General features: G+C 45.4%; 1 protein-coding gene across 6 annotated transcripts in view; it reads left to right on the top strand.

The window, feature by feature from the left end:
* Nucleotides 1–332: 332 nt before the first annotated feature.
* The window catches only part of LOC309613318 (small integral membrane protein 10-like protein 3), a 30,761-nt gene continuing 8,285 nt past the window's right edge, over nucleotides 333–22,808 (top strand). Inside the window, exons 1-3 of one of the 6 annotated variants that reach the window (XR_014235642.1) lie at nucleotides 370–769; nucleotides 14,545–14,701; nucleotides 17,131–17,252. Coding sequence is in view for 5 of the 6 variants with exons in the window: in XM_082360022.1 (XP_082216148.1) it covers nucleotides 17,212–18,012 (801 nt within the window). In the remaining variant the exon portion in view is untranslated. Of the gene's footprint in view, nucleotides 770–14,544; nucleotides 14,702–15,828; nucleotides 15,947–17,130; nucleotides 18,963–22,808 lie in introns of those variants that run through there. The other 5 variants (XM_082360024.1, XM_082360026.1, XM_082360022.1 and 2 more) reach the window with 5 other exon arrangements.

The following is a 22,808-nucleotide window of genomic DNA, read 5'->3' as shown; positions in this document are numbered from 1 at the left end:
CCCAAGCTTTCCTTTTTTTCTTTTTTTAATTGTGGTAAGACACATAACACAAATTATATTCTAATAATTTTAAAGTTCAGCAGCATCAAGTACATTCACGTCGTTGTGCCACCCTAAACCCACTGTTCAGCTCCTCAGCTCCTCCACTAGGGGGCGGACGAACACAGCGCATCAGCCGGCCTCTTCGCACCACCTAGTCCACGCATGCGCTTCTCACCTGGGGAAGGTAGGCGGGGGCGGGGCCTGGGCGGAGCCTCGGGGCGGGGCCGGGGCACGCAGGCGCGGCGCGCGCATTGTGACGTCAGGTTGCGCGGCCGGGCTGGGACCTGGCCCCGGCTCGCTGAGGAGCTTCCCCGAGTGTGACGCGCTGACTCCCCTCCCCGCGGACTCCCTTCCCCGCGGCCCGCCCGCCCGCCTGCCTCACCGCCGCCTCCTTCGCTCCTTCAGAGCGGGCCAGCGGCCGGGGCGGAGGCCCGGAGGCGTCGCGGCGCCGAGAGGGCGGGCGGGCGGGCTTCGGAGCGCCGGGAGGGCCGGGTCCGCGGCCGGTCGGTGCGCGGCGGGCGGGCGGCGGGCGCCGGTCTATATGGCGGCGGCTCTGTCGGGCCTGGCTGTCCGGCTGTCGCGCTCGGCCGCCGCCCGCTCCTATGGGGTCTTCTGCAAGGGGCTGACCCGCACGCTGCTCATCTTTTTCGACCTGGCCTGGCGCTTGCGCATCAACTTCCCCTACCTCTACATCGTGGCTTCCATGATGCTCAACGTCCGCCTGCAGGTGGGTGAGCCGCGCCCGCCCGGCCCCTGCCCCCCAACCCTCCCCGAGCGCCGGTCCGCCCAGCGCGGCCCGGCCCACCTCGCCCAGGACGATGAAGATGCCATCGGGAGCTGCCAAGCTGGATGCTGAATGTATGCCAAACGCCGTGCATTTCTCCCGCAACCCCACGGGGGAAAAACCCGCTGAGGTTATTGTTATCCCTGTTCCGCAAACGAGGCGGGGTGGGGACGTGGAGCGGCCTGCCTCGGGTAAGGGCCTGCGGCTGGGTCGTGGGGTCCGCGGCCAGGCAGGTGGATGCTGCCACGGGCGCCAAAGGCCCTGGCCCTGAAGAGGAAATTTTGCCCAGAAAATTGCAAATTCTGGGGCGCGGGGGTCGGGGGTGCGTTTATGGTTGACTTTTCTAGTTCCCAAACTTGACGAAGCTTTGAAAAGAATTAAAACTTAAGAGAGATGAATTAGTGTTAACCAGTGTTCTGCTGGAGGTATCTCATTTATCCTGGCGGGGGTGGGTGGTGGTGAAAGGAGTGGGGGTGATGAGAGAAAACGAGGTGGAAGGAGGTAGAGAGGCAAAGGTTCAGAGGCTCGAAACAGTTCAGGTGTGAAATAGTACACACACACACACCACACACACCCAGCACCTTGGAGATCATCTTTGCTGTAAATGATTGACATTTCTACATCCCTCAAATTCCAGATGCCTTTTTCTAGTGGAAAGTCATCAAATTGAGAATTATTCCTTTGCGAGTGTGTCATAGATGGCCGAGTGCTGAGCGTGTCTTGGATTCCGTTTTCACGTGGTGGAGTGTCTGCTGTGTGCCGGGCACGGGCTCTGTGATGGCGGGATGGGTCCCTGGCCATCGAGAGCTTCCAGTCTGGCAGTACTGGGGTTACTCCCTGGTGTGCAAACTGAGGAAGCCTGAGCCGTAGGACTGCGCGGTATTGACATGGGCGGGGCAGGTGTTTTCCTTTTTCCCTTTGGTTTAGTTGTATCAGAAAATAATTGTCTCTAAGCTTGAACTGTCAGGTTTTGGGTGCCTCTCCCTTGTGCTGGCAGGCCACATAAAACTTAAAACCCACTGTTGATCAAAATTGTGTTCAGGTGAGTTGGGATGAACCTGTCTCTCTATTTTAGGGTCCAAACTGAGATACTTTTATGTGAGCAGGGACTTGCGGCATCCTTAAGTGGTGCCCGACGAAAGGAGTAGAAAACTCGGATACCTTTGCAGCAGGTGGTATCAATGTGTGAAGAAGGGTGCTGGGAGTGGGGACTGGGATAAATCAGAAAGCCTGTGCTCTAGCCAGTTGTCACGAGCCAACTGTTGTTTGTCAGATATAGCAATTTACAAGAGAAATTGGAAATCCTGATTTTTAAATATCAACTTAAGAAAAAATAAACTGTGGGCAAAACAAAATATTTGACCCGAAGCTCCACTTTGGAAACTCTTGTTCTAGTGTTACATTTATAATTTGCAGTCGTCTGTAAAAATCACAAGAATGACTGTAAGAGAAAACCTACGTAATGTTGAAAATACCCAGTTTTGTACCATTAAAAAAAAAAAATCAGCTTTCTCATATGCTCACTTAGCTATTTATGACCACTCCCCTAGTCCAAGCTACTATAATCACTCACCCGGACTATTGCAGGTGCCTCCATCTATTCTCCACAGGGCCCTTAGAGAAGTCTTTTAAAAATATAAATCAGATCGTGTCATTCCTCACAAAAAAACGGAAAACAAAAACTGCTTCCCATTGCATGTGGAATGCAGTTCACATGTTTCTGTCCTGCAGATCCGATTTCTGTCCACCTTTCTAACCTCTCCCCTGGTCTGTTCCTTGCCTGCTATTGTTTCCCTTATTTTCCTGTCTACTCTTTTTTTTTTTTTTAGAAATTCACGTTCTTTTATTTATTTATTTATTTATTTATGACTGTGTTGAGTCTTCGTTTCTATGCGAGGGCTTTCTCTAGTTGCGGCGAGCGGGAGCCACTCTTCATCGCGGTGCGCGGGCCTCTCACCATCGCGGCCTCTCTTGTTGCGGAGCACAGGCTCCAGACGCGCAGGCTCAGTAATTGTGGCTCACGGGCCCAGTTGCTCCGTGGCATGTGGGATCTTCCCAGACCAGGGCTCGAACCCGTGTCCCCTGCATTGGCAGGCAGATTCTCAACCACTGCGCCACCAGGGAAGCCCTTCCTGTCTACTCTTTGCATGCACCAACCCCCTTCTGGCCCCTGGGCACTTGCACTTGCTGTTCTTTCCACCTCGGTGCTCTTCCCTGGCTCTTTGAATGCGGATATATTCTCACACCCGGGTTCTCCTTTCGGAGGGGTCTTTTGGGGTCACCAAATAGGTATGATCTTGCAGCTGCTCTCTTTACTGCAAGAGTGCTGAAGGCTTGTTTGTTTCATATCAATAAGGAGTGGAGGAGTCCATTTCTATTATGATGATTAGGGTTTCCAAATCTCTCAGTTGCTTGTTAAGGCAGGGTAATCTCTGGAAAGGTTGTTCAAATACAGATTTCATAACAAGGAGTTTGCACTGCGATGATTGAGGGTAAGTGCATTTTGGAGGCGGAAAGTTGGCTCTGTGAGGAGTGGCGTGGGCAGTAGGGAGAGCTGGGTACACCAGGCTAATGGATGACTTGGTGGGCCTGATGTCAAGTCATCGTCCAGGTACAGCACAGCTTTAGGGAACTGGGGAATCTGGATGCTCTGGCTGTAGAGTGTGGGCTTTGTTGGTCAGTTCAGGGGTGAGTGGGAGGTGGGGAGGCCCAGACAAGGTGGTCGCCGGGTACCTTGGGGGAGGGCTGTCTGAGAACTACGTGAGGATTTTAGGTGAGATCTTGGGCTTGGATCAAGTGCAGCAGCAGCCTGTCGCATGCTGAGGGGGGCAGGGTGGGAGTCGGGGTGTCTCTTTACTGTAATATTTCCATCTGCTGCTTTAAACTCCCCTGCAGGTTTAGAGTTTCTGTTCACTGGTGGAAGATCATTAACTTACCTGATTTGAAGGTTTAATGATTCTGGCCTCTGGTAAAGAGAAGTGCAACAGGAAATAAGGCACAGGAGTAAGGGGACAGGCCAACTCACGGCCACATGCTTACTCAGGACACTCTGTCCGTCCTCTTCCTTGCAGGGGTGCTGGAGGCTGTTTTGTGAGTAATAAGGAATAAAGGACTCTGTGTCCCACATGTTTACTCAGGACCCCCAAACCATCTGTCAGTAGGGTAGCCAGGCATTTTAAGGAGATTGATACCTCTTCTTCAATTTGAGAGTGATTAAATGAGAAAATAGATGCAAAGGGGCTTTGTAAACTGAGAAGGGCTATGATTTAAAAATACTGTTTGCAAGCAAGGCTTAATCTCCTAGAGTCATTAGCTTCCTACTTATTTATATATAATCTGAAATACAAGGCAGTGAAAAAAATGAGAATCCGTACCCAATACTAAATGTAGTAAAAGGAAGATGAAAAAAAGTGCACTGAGAACCTGCTATAATTGAACAAGTTATGCCTACAACGTTTCAGTTACTTGCCTGTGGAAAGAATCAAGTATCTTAGCCCCAGGTCACCTAGATTCGCGTAACCATTAAAAGAAGAGGCCTGAAAGAGACCAGCTGGAGAAGGTGACGTTATGAAGGAGAGGGACGGTCGTCACACCAAGCTGTGGCCTTGGCTTCTGAGCAGTCAGCCCCACGGCCCGACGCCGGGCCGGCCAGGCCGAGAACCTCTCTTGGCCCGTCCTCTGCGGCCCGTCTCCCTGTTTTGTTTCTAACTGCTCTTCTTCAGTCTCCTCTCTCCGAAGGACTTTCTAGATCCATAGCTCCATAGGTTTCAGTGTTCACCTATCACTTGAAAATCTATGTTCATTCCTTCCAACCAGGTAAAAAGAGTTGAGGAATGCACGCAGGGCTGGGGAAGCTGGGTGCTGTTCTAAATAGAGCATTCAGAGTGGGCCTCAGTGGTGAGCAGAACTTGAAGGGGATGAGGGCTTTAGCCACGGAGATGCCTGGCTTAGCAGAGTGTTTGGTTTCATGCAGAGAAGCCTTGCAGCCCGTGCGAGAGCTCTGCGTGTCCCAGGGCAGCGGGAGGTGGCCGGAGGCTGAGACTGAGAGGCTCGTGTGCCTTGGACTGCCAGGACGTTGGCCTTGACTGATAGAAATCATCTTATGGCCAGACAGTTTCAAAAAGTAGTAAAGATTCCAAGGCCCTGTTCCAAGGGTCGACTGCAGCTTGAAATGAGTTTTATTTTGTTGCTTGATCTACATCAAGCTCCTGGAAGAAAGTTGGAGGAAATTATAGACTATTACGGAACATCATAAAAGCTTAAGAGGCAAAGTCAAAAGCATGAGCTCAGTTAAACGTAGGAGTTTGTTCTGGCTTCTGGGATATTGAACAGCTATATACTTTGAGATGGAAAATTCCAAACGTAGGACACATAAAAATACCATGGAATCTTTCCTATCTTTCAAGGGAATTCATAATCATGGTTTTTCATAAACTTCTGAAAAAAGTTCCACCTATAAAGATAGGTTAAAGTAGATTTTGAAAATTTTTTAACCTGCATAAAATTCGAAAGAATGGTACAATGAACACCTGTATCCTTGACTCAAGTTTTTAAAAAGTCTTAGAAATAAATTCTCACATAATGGTTCAAGCAGATGTTAAAGTATATGAATTAGGTCTATATGTACTAATGCTAAAAGGTATCCACCAAATAAATATACAGTGAAGAAAAGCAAGTTTAAAACCCATCTAAGTAGTACCACATTTAAAAAATTTTTCATAAATACACTTGTCAATACCTAGAGCAGGGAGAAGCATTCCAGGACCAGGAGGCAACCCTAACTCAGGAGAGAGCCTGGGCATTCCTCCTCACATGATCTGTGCAGAAGGGCCAGTGTTTCTTCACCTCCACAGACTGGATGGCTTGTAAACAACAAACATTAATTTCTCGCAGTTCTGGAGGCCGAGAAGTCCAAGATCAAGGCACCAGTATGGTGAAGCTCTCTTGAGGGCCCTCCTGGTTCGTAGCCAGTGCCTTCTTGCTGTGTCCTCACATGGTAGAAGAGGCTAGGGATCTCTGTGGCATCTCTTTATAAGAACATTAATTGGGGCTTCCCTGGTGGCACAGTGATTAAGAATCCGCCTGCCAATGCAGGGGACACGGGTTTGAGCCCTGGTCCGGGAAGATCCCACATGGCCGTGGAGCAACTAAGCCCGTGTGCCACAACTACTGAGCCCGTGTGCCACAACTACTGAAGCCTGCGTGCCTAGAGCCCGTGCTCTGCAACAAGAGAAGCCACCGCAATGAGAAGCCCACACACTGCAACGAAGAGTAGCCCCCACTCGCCGCAACTAGAGAAAGCTCGCGTGCAGTGACAAAGAGCCAACGCAGCCAAAAATAAATTTAAAAAAAATTAATCTCACTCACCTCCTAATACCATCATCTTTGGAGGTTAGGGGTTCACCATATGAATTTTGGGGGGTTACAAACATTCAGACCATAGCACCTCCTGATAGGTTTGTAAGATCCAATAGAAATGAATTGCTTTTAAACATAAGAACTAAAACTATAAAACTCTTAGAATGTAGGGGAAAATCTTCATGATACTGAATTTGGCAATGATTTCTTGCCAAAAGCACAGGCAACAAAAGAAAAAGATAAACTGCACTTTGTGAATATTAGACATTGGTGTATCAAAGGATACTATCAAGAGAAAGAGGCAACTCACAGAATGGGAGAAAGTATAGTTGACCCTTGAAGAACACAGGTTTGAACCATGCAGGTCCACTAATACGCAGAATTTTTTCAGTAGTATATACTAACACTACGTGATCTGAGGTTGGTTGAATCTTCAGATGTGGAACTGCAAAGACGGAGGAACCACGTATAGGAAGGGTTGCTGTAAAGTTGTACTCAGATTTTCGACTGTGCGGAGGGTCAATGTCCCTAGCCCCCAAGTTGTTCAAGCGTCACCTGTATTTGCAAACCATATATCTGATAAGGATTAATGTCCAAAATATGTAAAGAACTCTTACAACTCAACAACAGCGAAAAACCCAATCCAAAAATTGGCAAAGGACTTGAATAGACATTTCTCCAAAGAAGATATATCAATGGCAAGTAAACCCAGGAAAAGATGGGCAATTGGAACATGTTTGTGGACAGCCAGTCCACCAACTATGGTGAGGCTCTGACCCATCATTATGATGACCTCTGAGCCCCAGCTTGCCCACTTCAGCCTTGTGGCCCCATGGGATGTCCAGAGGAGGGGCCCTGGTGGCCAGGCTCCTCTCCCCATACCAGCCCTGCAGGATGTGGACACAGTGTCCCCCTGCCTCTGGGCTCTCACAGACCCACCCGGGTCAACTTCCCTCCCTGAGACTCGGCTCCTCCCATCTCTCCCCATCCAGCTCCAGGGACACTCATGGACCTGAAGGGTGAGTGACCACTCGTTTCTCACTGACAGAATCTCCCCACCCAGACCCAGGGACCTTCACGCCAGGCTTAGTCTCCAAGAGCCCTCACTAACTGCTCCAGTTCCAAATCTGAGCCCAGCCACACAGGCTGAGAAACACTCCCCCTGCCCAGCCCTCGCCTGGCCTGGCACTGCCCCTAGGATGCCTCTCTGCCAGGGCAGTAATAAAACCCAGTGCTAGGAGAGAAGAATTAGGGAACTGCAAATCAAAGCCACAACGAGATGCTACTTCACACCCGTTAGGTTGGCTATTATGGGGTGAGGGGGAGGGAAAGAACTGTGAGGATGTGGAGATTAAAACCCTTGTGCACTGTTGGTGGGAATGTAAAATGGTGCAGTTGCTATGGAAAACAGTTTGGCAAGTCCTCAGAAAGTTAAACATAGAATCATTGTATGATTCAGCAAGTTCACTGGTAGGTGTATACCCCAAAGATTTGAAAACGGGCTCAGGCACTTGTGCTCCAGTGTTCATAGCAGCACTATGGACAACAGTCAAAAAGTAGATACAGGGGCTTCCCTGGTGGCGCAGAGGTTGAGAATCCGCCTGCCAGTGCAGGGGACACGGGTTCGAGCCCTGGTCCGGGAAGATCCCGCATGCCGCAGAGCAACTAAGTCCGTGCGCCACAACTACTGAGCCTGTACTCTAGAGCCCGCGAGCCACGGGTGCTGAAGCCCGCATGCCTAGAGCCCATGCTCCACAACAGGAGAAGCCATGGTGGTGAGAGGCCCGCGCACCGCGGTGAAGAGTAGCCCCCGCTCGCCACAACTAGAGAGGTGCCCATGTGCAGCAGCGAAGACCCAACGCAGCCAAAAATAAATAAACAAAAAATAAAATAAAAAGTAGATACAATCCAAGTGTCCATCAACAGATGAGTGGATAAACAGAATGTTTTATACTTTCAATGCAAAATTATACATCTTTGAAAAGGAATAAAGTTCTTTTTTGGCTGTGCCGTGCGGCTTGCAGGATCTTAGTTCCCTGACCAGTGGTCGAACCTGTGCCCCCTGCAGTGGAAGCGAGGAGTCTTAACCACTGGACCACCAGGGAAGTCCCAGGAATAAAGTTCTGATACCTGCTACAGCTTGATGAACCTTAGGGACACTATTCATAGAGACAGAATGTAGAAGGTGGTTGCCAGGGGCTGGAGGAGGGGGAATGGGAATTGTTTAATGGAAACAGTTCTAGTTTGGAATGATGAAAAAGTTCTGGAGATGTGTGGTGGTGATGGATGGTAGATTTTATGTATATTTTACTGCAGTTTTTAAAAAAGTACTAGAAAAGTGATTATGCTGTTGGTTGTTGTGGCAGTGTTAAGTTGCCATAGAAGTTTCTAAGAGCCTATTCTTAATTTTGTTGTTGTATGATCACAGTAACAAACTTGGGGGTGTGGCCAGGGTCCAGTGGCTTGTACATTTTTAAGGATTTTAGCTTACTCTGAGTGAAATGGGAAACATTTCACTGAGATGTGACCTAATCTGATTTGCTTTCATAAAGGATCATTTTTTTCTTCTTTTTTAAAAAAAAGGTTTATTTTTTCTTTTAAGGATCTTTTTTTTTTTTTTTCCCTGCACAGCATGGCTTGTGGAATCTTAGTTTGCCAACCAGGGATTGAACCCAAGCCCCAGCAGTGAAAGCACCGAGGCCTAACCACTGGACCGCCAGGGAATTCTCTAAAGATCATATTTTTAAAAAACCTTTATTATGGGAATATTCAAATATACACAGAAGTGGAGGACAGATGTCCCTTGGTACCTGCAAGGGGTTGGTTTCAGGACCCCTGGGGATACCAAAATCCACGGATGCTCACATCCCTTGTATAAAACCGTGTAGTATTTGCATGTAACCTGTGTATATCCTCCCTTATACTTTAAATCATCTCTAGATTACTTTTAATACCTAATACAATGTAAATGCTATGTAAGTAGTTGTAAACACAACGTAAGTGCTATGTAAATAGTTGTTAGCACACAGCAAATTCAAGTTTTACTTTTTGGAACTTTCTGGAAATTCCCCCCCCCCCAAAAAAAAAATTCTGTTTTTTTCTATTTCCTCTTGGTTGAATCCTCAGATGCGGAACTTGCAGATATGGAGGGCCACCTGTAGTATAATGAACCCCATGTATCCATCACTTCTTTTCAGTAAGGATCAACTCTTTGCTAATCCTGTTTTATCTCTTCTCCCCAGTCCTGCACTGTGTCCATCTAATCACCCCACACCAGAGTATTTTAAATAAATCTCAGACAGAACAGATCACTTTTTTGGTTTGTTGCTTAGTTTTTACTTTGAAGTAATTTGACTTACAGAGGTTGCAGATCAGTGCAGAGAGTTCCCATAGACCCTTCCCCCAGCTTCCTCGAATGTTGACATCTTACTTGGCCAGAGTACAGGCATCAGAACTAAGAAGTTAATGTTGGTGTAACGCTATTTGGATTTCACCAGTTTTTTCCACCAGTGAATTTTTCTGTCCCTGGACCCCACAGTGCATTTGGTTGCCATGCCTTAGTCTCATCCAATCTGTAACTTCCTTAGTCTTGTCTTTTATGTCCGTCAGTTGTTTTTTCAACTTTTGGATGTTTTTCACTTTTTGGCCGTTATGAGTACATGCACATTCTACAGGCACACCTTAGGTATTGTGGGTTCGGTTCCAGACCACTGCAATAAAGCGGTTATCGTGCTAAAGCGAGTCACGTGAACTTTTTGGTTTCCCAGTGCATATAAAAGTTATGTTTACACTATACGGTAGTCTATTAAATGTGCAATAGCATTATGTCTAAGAAATGGACATACCTTAATTAAAAAATACTTGATTGCCAAAAAGTGCTAACCATCATCTGAGCCTCCAGTGAGTCGTCATCATTTTTGCCGTAGTAACATCAGAGGTCACTGATCACAGACAACCATTACAAATATAATAGCAATGAAAAAGTTTGAAGTATTGCCGCAATTACCAAAATGTGCAGATACGAAGTGAGCAAATGCTGTTGGAAAAATGGCGCCAATAGACTTGCTCAGTGCAGGGTTGCCATAAACCTTCAGTTTGTAAAAAACACTGCAAAATGTAATAAAGCGAGGTGTGCTTGTATAGGTGTTGTGTGGGCATGTGTTTTCATTTCTCTTGTTTATGTACCTAGGGGTGGAATTGCTGAGTCATATAGTAACTCTGCATTCAGCCATTTCAAAGAGATCACTCTTACTTCACGGTAGGAGTGGAGGGTGGAAGCAGGGAGACCCTTAGATGAACCGGAGAGGATGCTGGTGGTTTCTCAGGGCGCAGCAGGGGAGGTGATGGGAGGAGGCTGCACTGTGGGTGTATCTCGGTGTTTGAGCCAACAGGCTTGCCAGCCTTAAAGGCAGAGGTGGTGTGAGAGAAAAGCTCATTAGCATCTCTTTGTGTGTGAACTATACATGTTCTTTACCCATTTTTCTGGTGGGTTGTTGGTGGGTTTCTTGGAGCCACCAAGAAACCCACCAACTTATCAGACACCTTATCAGTTGTCTGTGATAAGAGTTGAAATTTTTTTCCAGTTAGTATATTTTTGACTTTGCTTATAGTGTGTTTTGCCACACTGAAGTTTATGTAATCAAATTTAACAATCTTTTCTGACTTTTGGGTTTTGTCATAGTTAGAAAGGCCTTTCCAATGCTAAAGATATAAGGAATTCACCTGTTATTTATTCTGGTACTATTATATCATGTTTTACTTTTAAATGTAGAGTGTTGGAGTTTATCCTGGTATATGGTGTGTGACGTTGATCCGAACTGACCGTTCTCTGAACAGCACTGCCGAGAGAAACCTCGTGTGTGTGACATTCTTGTCCTTGTACGTACATTCACGAGAAAGCAAGTTTCGAGAAGACAGAGCCCTTTTTGTCTGCTTGGTGCACTGTCCTGATACCAGCGCCTAGAACAACACCTGGCTTAGGGGCTCCGTGAACGCTCGCTGATTGAATCTGTAGCAAAAAATCATAGCTGTAGAATCCCAAAGGAAAGGTTATACTCATTCGTAAATAATTTTTAAAGTCATTGCCAACTTGCCCTCCACGGAGGTGCTGCACTGTGTGTTCTCTCTGGCCATGCGGGGTCCCTCTGGTTGCTCCCCGTCCCCTGTGGCCACTCCAGCCTGGGCCTCGGCCTCGGCCTTTGTCCCCCACTGCAATGTGCTGGTCCATGCTTAGGCCACTTCCGTGTTGCCATCCAGTGGTCACTTCTCTGTCCTCTGCTTTACAGACCCCCTCAGCAGCGTTTTGTCACTGGTTCCCTCTAATGCTCTTGCTGATAATGGTACTAATAGCAGCTGTTTCTTGGATGCCACAGGCTGCTGGTCAGAGAACAGGCTGGGTGCTTTCACATGAAGAGTCCTCACACATCCTGAGGAAAGAGGACACAGCCTAGCTCAGCCATCCTTCTCGCCTCTCGGCCCTCGGACGTGTGAGCGCACCTTTGAGCCTCTGGGTGACCGAAGCAGGGGACAGGGTACTGGCCCGCAGGAGCCGCACAGCCAGCTTAGAGCACAGGTGTGATTTGGACGCGCTCAGTGGTTTGCAGCAGGAAGTCGGTCCCTGTGGTCTGCTTCCTGTGCTTATGATTCAGTGTAACGCAGAGATGACCCAGCCCTTCCTATTTCTCATCCTCTAAACTGTGTAGCAACTTGAGCAGTTTGTTGCTCAGCTTGTGTGTATCAGCTGCCTCCTGAGGCTGATGTTCCAGTGCTGAGCTCGGCGATGGTCAGGTCTGCTAACGCTCACCTCTGAGAGCTGTGAGTGTGTGGTATCACTCATATGTGGGACCTAAACATAACACAAGTGAACGTACATGCAAAGCAGAGACAGACTCACAGATACAGAAAACAAACTGGTGGTTACCAAGGGGGGGGTGCAAATTAGGGGTATGGGATTAACAAATACAAATGATGTATCAGAAGATAAGCAACAAGGATATATTGTATAACCATCATCTTGTAATAACTTTTAATGGAGTATCATCTGTAAAAATACTGAATCACTATGCTGTACACCTGAAATTAATATAATATTGTAAATCAACTATACTTCAATTTAAAAAAAAGGCCGTGAAGCCAGGTGGCCTTGGAGCGCGTTTGTGAGCTGTCACCAGGCAGGACCCCCTTTAAGCCCATTGTTGTCTAACCTGGCCGGGCAGCCCCTGCTCGATTAGCTGTGTCCGCGCCCCCAGCCCCACGCCGGCCCGCTTTGGGAATAGCCTTGCCAGCTGGCTTTCGGGAGCACAGAGGCTGGGATATTTTTAGTTTCCAGGGCAATGGTATCCAGCCCATCACGTCCCTGAGGCCATTAATAGCTCAGGTTAGGGAAGGTAAGGTGTCGGCCATCCAAGAGGGCACAGCTGCCTAACTGGGTCAGGCCTATTGTCACGCAGCAGGTCAGCTGCCTCCACAGGTGGGGACTCTGGTGGGAGAGACTGCTCCTGTCCGCCCCGAGGATCGTGGACACACCAGAGAACCTCGTCTCCCTGCACACCTCACCCCCTCTGGCCTCTGTGGTTCCATTTTCGACCTGTGTCATTCTTTGCGGGGCAGGGGGAGGCACCTGTCGGGGAGGTACAGAGGTTAAGTTCAGGATTTACTCTCAGTCCCGCACTTTGTTTTTCCTGAATCGTACTGTCTTGAATTTCGGAATAGACTTCCCTCATTCTGGGGCAGGGAGGGGGTGTGTCAGTTTTTGTGGATATGTTCATTTTGTGGATATGGTTTGCCATAATTTATGCTGCTTATTATTTTGTAGACTTAACATGGGCCTTGAGGGGTGGGAAATGATGAGAGAGCTGGGGCCGAGGATGGTTAGTTATATAATTGTGAGTATTTTATTTTGTATGATGTAGTGTGCCAATATGTATGTATTCAAAAGTATAGTGAGAATAAACCACAAAAAATATTTCACAGATGACTGCATGTTTGGAAATTACTTGAAAATTATTTCTGGCTCTCAAAATATAAGTAATGTATGTAACTATCTAATATCAAAAGAGGTGGCTGGTTGAGGGCTCAGAGCCAAAATGTTTTACTGACCTACTGAAGTATTTTTGTTAAGATAATTGAATACATAGTTTATTACTGCATTTACTAAAGAGTTAGGAGATCTTCAGTAAGCAGTTTATTCTATCATTATTAAATACGTGATTATCATTATTGAATGTATGATTACATTAATAGTACCTTATTCAAAATATTTTAACACAATTCTGGCAACACTTCATCTTTCTGAATGGTACTAAGTCCTCATACAAGGACATAATAAAAGTAGTTAGAAACTAATTTTCCTGAGAGTTGGCCCACATTAAGTGACCTGTTTTTCTTAAGAATTTTTTTTTAAACCTATTCTAATATGTATTAAAAATATATTTAGGAATGCTTCCATTTCAGGAAAATGTTCATTCTTAGTACATTTCAGATCAGTAAAATAGATGTAAGGTTTAAAATAACATGCTTTGGAGAGTTAATTTGAGAGAACTGTCAAGAGAAGTTAATTAGGTTTGACTTGGTGAACTTTGAAAGTGTTTGTTTTGATTCGTAGCCGGAATTGTACCTCTTAAAAGTACAAGTGTAACTATGTGTGGTGATGGATGTTGACTTGTTGTGGTGATCATTTTGCAGTATATACAAATATTGACTTACTGTGTTGTATACCTGAAATTAATACATTTTATGTCAGTTATATCTCAATTTAAAAAAAAGAATTGCACCTTATGTTTGCATATGGCTTCATACTGCTCAAATATATTTGTATCAGTTGTTATATGGAATAATGGTCACACTTGTACAGATAAAAAGTTTTGAGCATGCCCTGTGGAGATATGTATATCTCCACGGTATAAATAAGTATATATATACTATTTTTATAAACTATGTATTTTGCTCTACCAAAATATGGTATATATTATAAAACATAGAAAAAGTTACAAGGGGAACAAGGTAAAAATGAACTAGGCAAGGATGTTCTGATACTTTCTCCCATGCTCCTTGAGTTGGGGGCACCCCACTTTAACAGCCGCTGGCCTAGTGGAGTGAGTGAAGAGTTCTTCAGAGTTTACCTGACGCTAACTTAGTCGTTTGTGCAGGAAACGTATGCAACCACCCTCTTTTTGAAGCACTCAGTGCAATTGGTGTCCGCGACCCTGGGTTTTCCCGAGGCGCTTTGAGTCTCCCTCCTTAGTGGCTTTGGTGGGCCCCTCGCCCGTCTGGTCTTTAGATCCTGGAGACCCCTGCCTTCTGTACCTCTGTCTTCTCTCTTGACCTGTTATACCAGGCCGTCATTTTATCTGCCTCCCCAGAGCTGGCGACTTCTGAGTCCAGGTCCGCAGCTCTGACGTCTCTCTTGAGGTGAAGGATTTACTGACCCACCTGCTCGCCAGAGCCCCGCAGCCCAACTCTGCTGCCCGGTCTGAGCACCTTCCCTGCCTTCCAGACCTGCTCTCCTGCCCCTTTGCGGTTAGTAACACCTTCACTACCCAGAACTGAAAGTCAAGAAACCTGCGGGGCATCTCACCTTCTTCTACACCTAGTCAGTCACCAACTTAAAAAAGATTCTTCAGTTTCTCTCTCCTCTTTACTCTCACAGGCTTACTTCCTTTTTTCCCCTGCAGTATTAGAATAGCCTCCTAATTGGTCTGTTTAAGGTGATTCCTTTCCAGTCTAGCCACCACACTGCAGCCGGAGAAATTAATCTAGAAAGCAAATCTAGCCAGCGTTTCCTGGCTGAAAATTCCTCAGTGGCCCTCCATCACCTGCTGGATGAAGCCCAGCTCCTTAGGACGGTGGCCCGGGCCTCTCACTGTCGGCCCCTGCTCCTCGGTGGCTCCGCAGCCCCATGGCTTAGCCCTCTTTGCTTTCTCCCTCAGCCTCCAATAATACTTACCTGCTGTGTTTTCTTCCCAGTGTACTCTCTTTAAATTTTAAAAAACTTACACAGTCATAAAGCTTAATGAGTCTCCTGGTGCCACGAGATTAGTTAAGGGAAACAGCAGTTTCCTGTCTCCCATTTCTCCATCCAGCCGACCGCTTGCAGCTACAGCTGGTTCTCTTAGTGTTTACTTCTCTGTCTGTAAATTGCACGCTCGTAGTGTTGCTTCTTAACTTTTCATTTTTTGAGTTAGTCTTTGTCTTACTGTGGAAGAAGAGTCAGACGCAGCTGTCTTAAACCTGAACCCACATTTCCATCCCTCCTCCTTCCAAAAAGAGTTACTACATTTTAGTTAGGTTGCTGTTCCTTAGGCTAGCCTCTTAGAAAAATTACTGAATGCAACGTATGTATTTTTTAAGTTGAAACATTTATCGATGTTCTCTCGAGGTATGCTTCTTTTTAAAGGAACATGTGTCAGACACTTTTTAAAAGTCATCAATTAAGGAGGGAACTAGTAAGATGTTATAATCAGTGTAAAGCAGAATTAAGACAAAACACATACATATAATCAGGAATGCTAAAGTGAATTTACAAATAGATGTAAAACTGGTCAATATACATACAAATAGATGTAAAACTGGTCAAATTGCATGGTCAATATGCAATAATCCGTTGCATTCCTCTGGACAATATTAATTTCCATTTCTTTGGACAGGAAATCACTTGCCTTCCTCTTAAGTTTTCTACAACTTAGAGCTGTGAAGCATCAAAGAGAAAGTTGTGGAGCCCTGTTAAGTTAGATAACGCAGAGGATGCACTAGACAGCACACCTGGTAATGTTGTTTTTTGGGTCCATTTCAAAGCCTTTCACAGTTTTTCCTACATCTTCCCCATTTGGAGCATAGTGTCACAGAAAGATTATTCTTGGTCACAGAAAAAAGGCTGGTCTCAGTAGGTGTGCAGGTGCCTCAGGATCAGTGACCGCATGGGCCACCTTGAGTTTGCTCTTGAACAACCGGTGAAGTCACAGGTCAACTTCTGTCCAGAAGTTTTCATGTGGAGTCTGAGAGTGGGGAACTAAGCCCAAGAAGCTTTCTCCGCCATATTTTTACCTGCAGTACATAAAAATCTGGGTGAATTCTTCTCTTATGGAGGCTCCAAAATTTGCTGAGATTCCTCACCAGCCGGCGAGTGATCTGAGGCTGGAATTGTGGATCCCAGGACCCCTCCAGGCTGGCTTTCCTGGGAGGGCTTTGTAGACACCGGATCCATAAGTAAAGTTGCCCTTGATTCCTTAAAAGTGGCTTGTTGTGCCTGAGTCACTGAGACTCATTCTCAAATAGGACGCTTTGGTAAGACCTTGGTTGCCTAATTGTGTCATCCAATTTATCCCGGTTAAAGGGAGGACAGATTTTTTTTTTAAATTTTATTTATTTTTGGCTGCGTTGGGTCTTCGTTGGCTGCATGTGGGCTTTCTGTGGTTGTGGAAAGTGGGGCTACTCTTCGTTGCGGTGCATGGGCTCTAGGCATGTGGGCTTCAGTAGTTGCGACACATGGGCTCAGTAGTTGTGACCCGTGGGCTCAGTAGTTGAGGCTCTTGGGCTTAGTTGCTCCACGGTATGTGGGATCATCCCGGACCAGGGATTGAACCCGTGTCTCCTATTTGCAGGTGGATTCTTAACCACTGTGCCACCAGGGAAGCCCCCAGGAGGACAGATTTTTATCGAACCTACAGGAATAACTATATTGCCACGAAAAGTGCAGAGCCTCAGAATGTATACTTTTATTATTTTTAAGTATTTTTAGGAAACACTGCATTAATAAACTACTGTTCTTTTTGTTGTGGTTTCTAATTGGTAGGTTGGTACATTGATATCCTGTTTTCTATCACAGTGTAGGTATCCTTGGTACCGGAGACTGTCAAAGAGATCTTTGTATTTGTTGGGAAATAGCTGTGTGTGGACTCTCTTAAGACCCTGTCTTCATTATTACACTTTAATTTGTTGGTCTTTTCCAGGTTCATATTGAGATCCATTGAAGGCCTTCCCGTGGACTGACAGACGTGTCCTGGGGCTCAGGGTGTCAGAGAACACACAGCATGAGGGACGGAAAGGGGACTCTCAGCACCTGCCTCGCAGAAGAGAAGGGAGCAGGCGATGACTCGGACAAACTACTGTACAGAGAACTGTTGTATAAGAGAATGCAGGAGGAGAGCGCTTGCCCTTCAGATATAACTTCCAGGATGAATAAGCCTGCGGTTGATGTAAATGGAAATTCACAAAATGAGGAGTTATCACTGGAAATGAAAAATGATCTGAGTGAGGTCAGCCTCTTGCTTCACGATGGCAACAGAGTGCTTCCATATCTGCAAGAACCAATACGAAGAAATTCAGCTTCAGCAGCTGCTCAGAGCAAGGTTGTGGATCTGTTCTTTGCTCCCCCAGAAGAGCGTTTCGCTGGGGCATCCTGTGGCGTCGGGGGAGCTCAGGGGAGGGACTGGCTGGGAGGAGGGCCCAGGGCCACTGACAGCCACGGAGGACGGAGCCACAGGGGAAAGCCTTGGGGGTCAGGACTACCGTGCCGTCAAAAATGGTTGGAAATGGGGATTTCTGAGGATGAACCACCACGTGCTTTTCTGGAGAAGCTGGACTCTGCGTCGGAACCCTCTTGCCTGCGTTCCGTCCTGTCTGCACTGCTGCACGCACATCCCCACGTATTCGTGAAAGATGAGACAAAATGTGTTTTCCCTGGCCGTTCAAAGCCCATGTTTTCAGGGCAAAGAGTAGAATACAAGAAAATGCTTTCACGTGTAAAAAGTACCTCAGATGATCTGCAGGAAACACTGGCGTCACTGGCTCTACAAGCTTCTGAATTAGCAAATCTCTTATGCCATAGTTAAGGTACAGGCAGAACAATAAAAATAGATTAATTTAAAAAGTTGTCCTAGAATGATTTCTTTTGCATTAAGTCTGGATGCACAGGGTGCAGCCATGAAGCTCCTGCTTTGGTTTGTATGACCAGACATACTTAAAGTCAGTGGAATTTAAACTCATGGAAAGCTGGTTGATACGGAAGGAAATTTTTGAGTTTTAAATTGTGCTTGAAAGACACTTAGAATTGGGAAGCCGTGTCAAGGAGAATATTGATATATCCTATCTAAATATCAGATTAGAATCAAAAGATTTAACAAAGTTTTTAATTTACCTTCAGCACCCATCCTAAAGGGCTACTGTCCCAGATACTGTCTCTCTAGACTGTCTCTGACCATCTAATGGAAATAGATATTTGTAAAGTTGACTCTGAGCCAGGCTGAGTTGATGGTAAGCTGTTACCATTTCTGCATTTTGCAGAATGAGCAAAATCTGATTTCTTTTCTCACATCCCTTTCCTTCCACTTGACATGCAATTTAAATGGAGGCCCTACGGTGAAAGTTGCAATATTAACCTTACCTTTAGATAACGCTTTCTCAAGCTAGGAACCCTAGCAGTGTTACTCAGAATAAATAATGAGCTTGAGCCTGTCTGCCGGGGCTCAGTTATAGAGAAAAATCAAGCATTTCCCTTAGAGAAGGTTTCCAGTTTCTAGGAGTCGAGGTATCTCTTACACTAAGATTTTTTTCTGAGAGAACACCTTTTGTTGTGTGTTGATCACTTTGATAAAAGGCATTTTAGAGTGTAAGTTTTTAAAGAGTCCGAAAGTAAGGCTTAACCATTTTCGGAATTATTGATTGCATCTATCAGTTTATATTGTGTGCTAAATTACTATGCCGTGTGCTATTTTAGTGTTTTGGGGAAATGAAAAATAAAACCTGTTCTTTAGCATAATAAATGTCTTATTTTACGTGTGTAGTCTTGGTTCCCCTTGTCTTCATTATTAATGCTGCCCTCCTCATACGCAAGTCTTTTAGCACAAAGTCCTTTGCTGATTTAGAAGATTGGAAGCAGAGAATGAAAAGCATTACGTCAAGTTACGTTGGAACTCAACTCTCACTTTCCTCCCGGACGTAACGGAATGCTGTATTGTGCTCCTTGGTTACGGGGGGTGCGCTCAGAGAGCCCCAAAGTAAGAACCCTTGTGGAAAAAACGATCTCTAGCCGGTCTAAGAGGACACCGACTTGACTGAACGATTAAAGCCCTGGTTAGTGGACACTCCGTCTAGGGGTCACCCGTGGGTGGTGAAACGAGATGACACATTTCAGTGTTTCAGAATGGGAACTGTTTTCTTGTCAACACCTTCTCCCTGCCTCCCCCCCTTTTTGTTTTAAACTCAGTCTGCTACTTTGAGATGGAACTTTCTATGACTCATCAACTGTTTTTTTTTATTTTGCTTTGTAAATTCCACGTCTGTAAATTTTCAACCAGTTGCAAACAACAAATACAGAATTTCCTGCTTAGCATTAACTAAATTAACTTGAAGTGTTTTCATATGGTTATATCAGAATAAGGTGTGTTTTTTCTAAAAGCTTTGTTGAAAAGCTCACAATAACTTTTTTTTTTACATTAATTTTTTAATACACTTATACTAAGCTGAAATTTTTCCCTTTGGTGCTATATTGGTTCCAGTTGTGTCTGAAGGTGGCCTCTCCTGTGGAAAGTTCTGGGGTAGAGAGGTGATGATAGCTATCGTGTATGACGTTTCATGACTGTGAAAGAAGGCCTTCTATAAACATTTTAATTTTTGAAGCAATTAGTAGAGAAATAAGATATTCTTTTGAATAAATTGTTTCCATGATTGAATTATAAAGGGGATCACTCATTTGAAATATTTTAAGTTGTATCATTTTGGCAATGAAAACTAAGGGAAGCCTGTTTTAAAAGTTCTGACATTTATATGCATTTTCTTCTTTTTTGCCTTTATGGATTCTGTTCTTAAAGATTGAACAGCACAATCACTTTAAATTTAGAAACAGTGTATAGCACAAAATCTTGGACTCGGTTATTCTTATTTGGAAATCATAAAATCTTTTTTTTTTTAAACATTAGAATGAATGTTGAGATCTTGAAGTGATTATGAAGTTGCAAGCCTATAGAGAATAAAAAATTAAACTCTTGCGTTTAAATCGATCATTCTTTACGTGACTTGATTTTATAGCTAGGAAGCAAGACGTATTTTGGAGCTTGGCATGTGTATTCTAAAATGCATATAGACCATTTACTATAATTTCACAGAGAGTAAGAAATGTGGGGACTTCCCTGGCAGTCCAGTGGATAAGACTCTGTGCTTTCACTGCTGAAGGCCCAGTTTCACTCTCTGGTCGGGGAACTAGGATCCCACAAGCCTCTCGGCATGCCAAAAAAAAAAAAAAAGAAATGTGCTATAAAATTCTTTTTGCACTTTACCATAGATAACTTTTAACTTCTTCTTAAACTTTCCAAGGAGAAGAAATAGAATTAATGGATCTCCTAAACCATATGAACTCAGAGCTGGAAATGGCCTTTAAACACCAGCCAGTGCTGGAAGCTTTGAAACACACCTCATCCAAGTGATAATCTGTACATTCAATGTAACCATTTGAAGTTAGAGGCCTAAATAAGATTTCACAGGATGGTTGCTTCTACTTGGCTCTCCTTTGCTTCCAAAATGTTACCTCTTTTTTCCAATTTTATGGAAACTTGGATGAATTGGATCCATTTAAAAAAAAGCATCTCTGGACTTGCCTGGTGGCACAGTAGTTAAGAATCCGCCTGCCAATGTGGGGGACACGGGTTTGAGTCCTGGTCCGGGAAGATCCCACATGCCGCGGAGCAACTAAGCCCATGCGCCACAACTACTTAGCCCGTGCTCTAGAGCCCACGAGCCACAACTACTGAGCCCATGTGCTGCAACTACTGAAGCCCGCGTGCCTAGAGCCCGTGCTCCACAACAAAGGGAAGCCACCGCAATGAGAAGCCCGCACACCGCAACAAAGAGTAGCCCCCATTCGCCGCAACTAGAGAAAAAGCCCGCGTGCAGCAACAAAGACCCAATGCAGCCGAAAATAAATTTATTTTAAAAAAACAGCATCTGGGGCTTCCCTGGTGGCGCAGTGGTTGAGAATCTGCCTGCCGATGCAGGGGACACGGGTTCGAGCCCTGGTCTGGGAAGATCCCACATGCCACGGAGCGACTAGGCCCGTGAGCCACAACTGCTGAGCCTGCGCGTCCGGAGCCTGTGCTCCGCAACGGGAGAGGCCGTGATAGTGAGAGGCCCGCGCACCGCGATGAAGAGTGGCCCCCGCTCGCCGCAACTGGAGAAAGCCCTCGCACAGAAACGAAGACCCAACGCAGCCATAAATAAATAAATAAAATTAAAAAAAAAAACAAAAAAAAAACAGCATCTGTTCACTTTTATTTGCACTTCAAACTCTGCAAACTATCCCTTGAGCTGTATATATGCACAGCTGAAATTTGATTAGAGAATATTGTTTGCAAAGGGCCTGACTGCTTAGGAAAGGTCATCTTCGTAGGATAAAGTTTCCTTTATCCTGAAACAAATGATCTTCCTTTATAGAGGCGTACCAAGATGTTTTAACTGAAGTGTTGCGGGTTGAGTTGGGAGGGTGTGAGGCTGCCCCGCCGGATCAGACACACACCTCATCTTTCTAGCGTGTGCCATTGGGTGTGAGGCATCTTTGAGAGCTGGTTACTTCTGGTAAACAGCGGTTTGTTTAAGGAGTAGGAGCAGGCATGGCTGTAGTTCTGCTCTGCCTATATTTTGAGTAGATTCTTTACAGTTCATTTTTTAAATTGTTTAGGTACATGACACAAGGAACTTTTATAGGGGAGCTGTGCCTCACCACGGTATTAGAGTGGAATTCTCCAGTTAACTTTAATGCTTTTAGTTTTTTGTTTTTTGTTTTTTTAATTAAGTAATTAGTTTATTTTTGGCTGCATTGGGTCTTCATTGCTGCGCGTGGGCTTTCTCTAGTTGCGGTGAGCGGGGGCTACTCTTCGTTGCGGTGCGCAGACTTCTCATTGCGGTGGCTTCTCTTGCGGAGTACGGGCTTTAGGCACGCGGGCTCAGTAGTTGTGGCTTGCGGGCTCTAGAGCACAGGCTCAGTAGTTTTGGCACCCGGGCTTAGTTGCTCCGTGGCATGTGGGATCTTCCTGGACCAGGGCTCGAACCCGTGTCCCCTGCATTGGCAGGCAGATTCTTAACCACTGCGCCACCAGGGAAATCCCAGTGCTTTTAGTTTTTTTAAGGAAGTGGGCTTAACCTGTTTTCCCTTCCCCATCTACCTACTAAGTGTTCTGTTTCTATCAGAAACAAGTAGTTTGCTTCAAGATTGGAAACAGGCTCAGTTTTCTAGCTCTTAAAGCTTGTCTTCTATTATTTTTAAGATTACAAGCACTCTGCCACTGCTGCTTATCTAAGACGACTTGGAGAAAGCAGCAAGTCTCTGTGCTCCTTTGACTTAAGTTGCTGTATTAGTCATTCTCCAGAGAAACAGACAATAGAATAGGAACTTCCCTGGTGGAGCAGTGGCTAAGACTCTGAGCTCCCGATGCAGGAGGTCCAGGTTCGATCCCTGGTTAGGAAACTAGATCCCACATGCATGCCACAACTAAGGAGCCCGAGAGCTGCAACTAAAGAGCCTGCCTGCCACAACTAAGACCCAGTGCAACCAAATAAATAAATAAATAAATATTTAAAAAACAAACAACAGGATATACAGATATAGATATGAGATTTTTTTTAAACATCTTTATTGGAG

The sequence above is a fragment of the Balaenoptera borealis genome (assembly GCF_965194805.1).
Source record: "Balaenoptera borealis genome assembly, chromosome: 16".
Classification (NCBI taxonomy): domain Eukaryota; kingdom Metazoa; phylum Chordata; class Mammalia; order Artiodactyla; family Balaenopteridae; genus Balaenoptera; species Balaenoptera borealis.
Note: the sequence above shows the minus strand (reverse complement) of the source record. Positions and strands in the feature narration are given on the sequence as shown.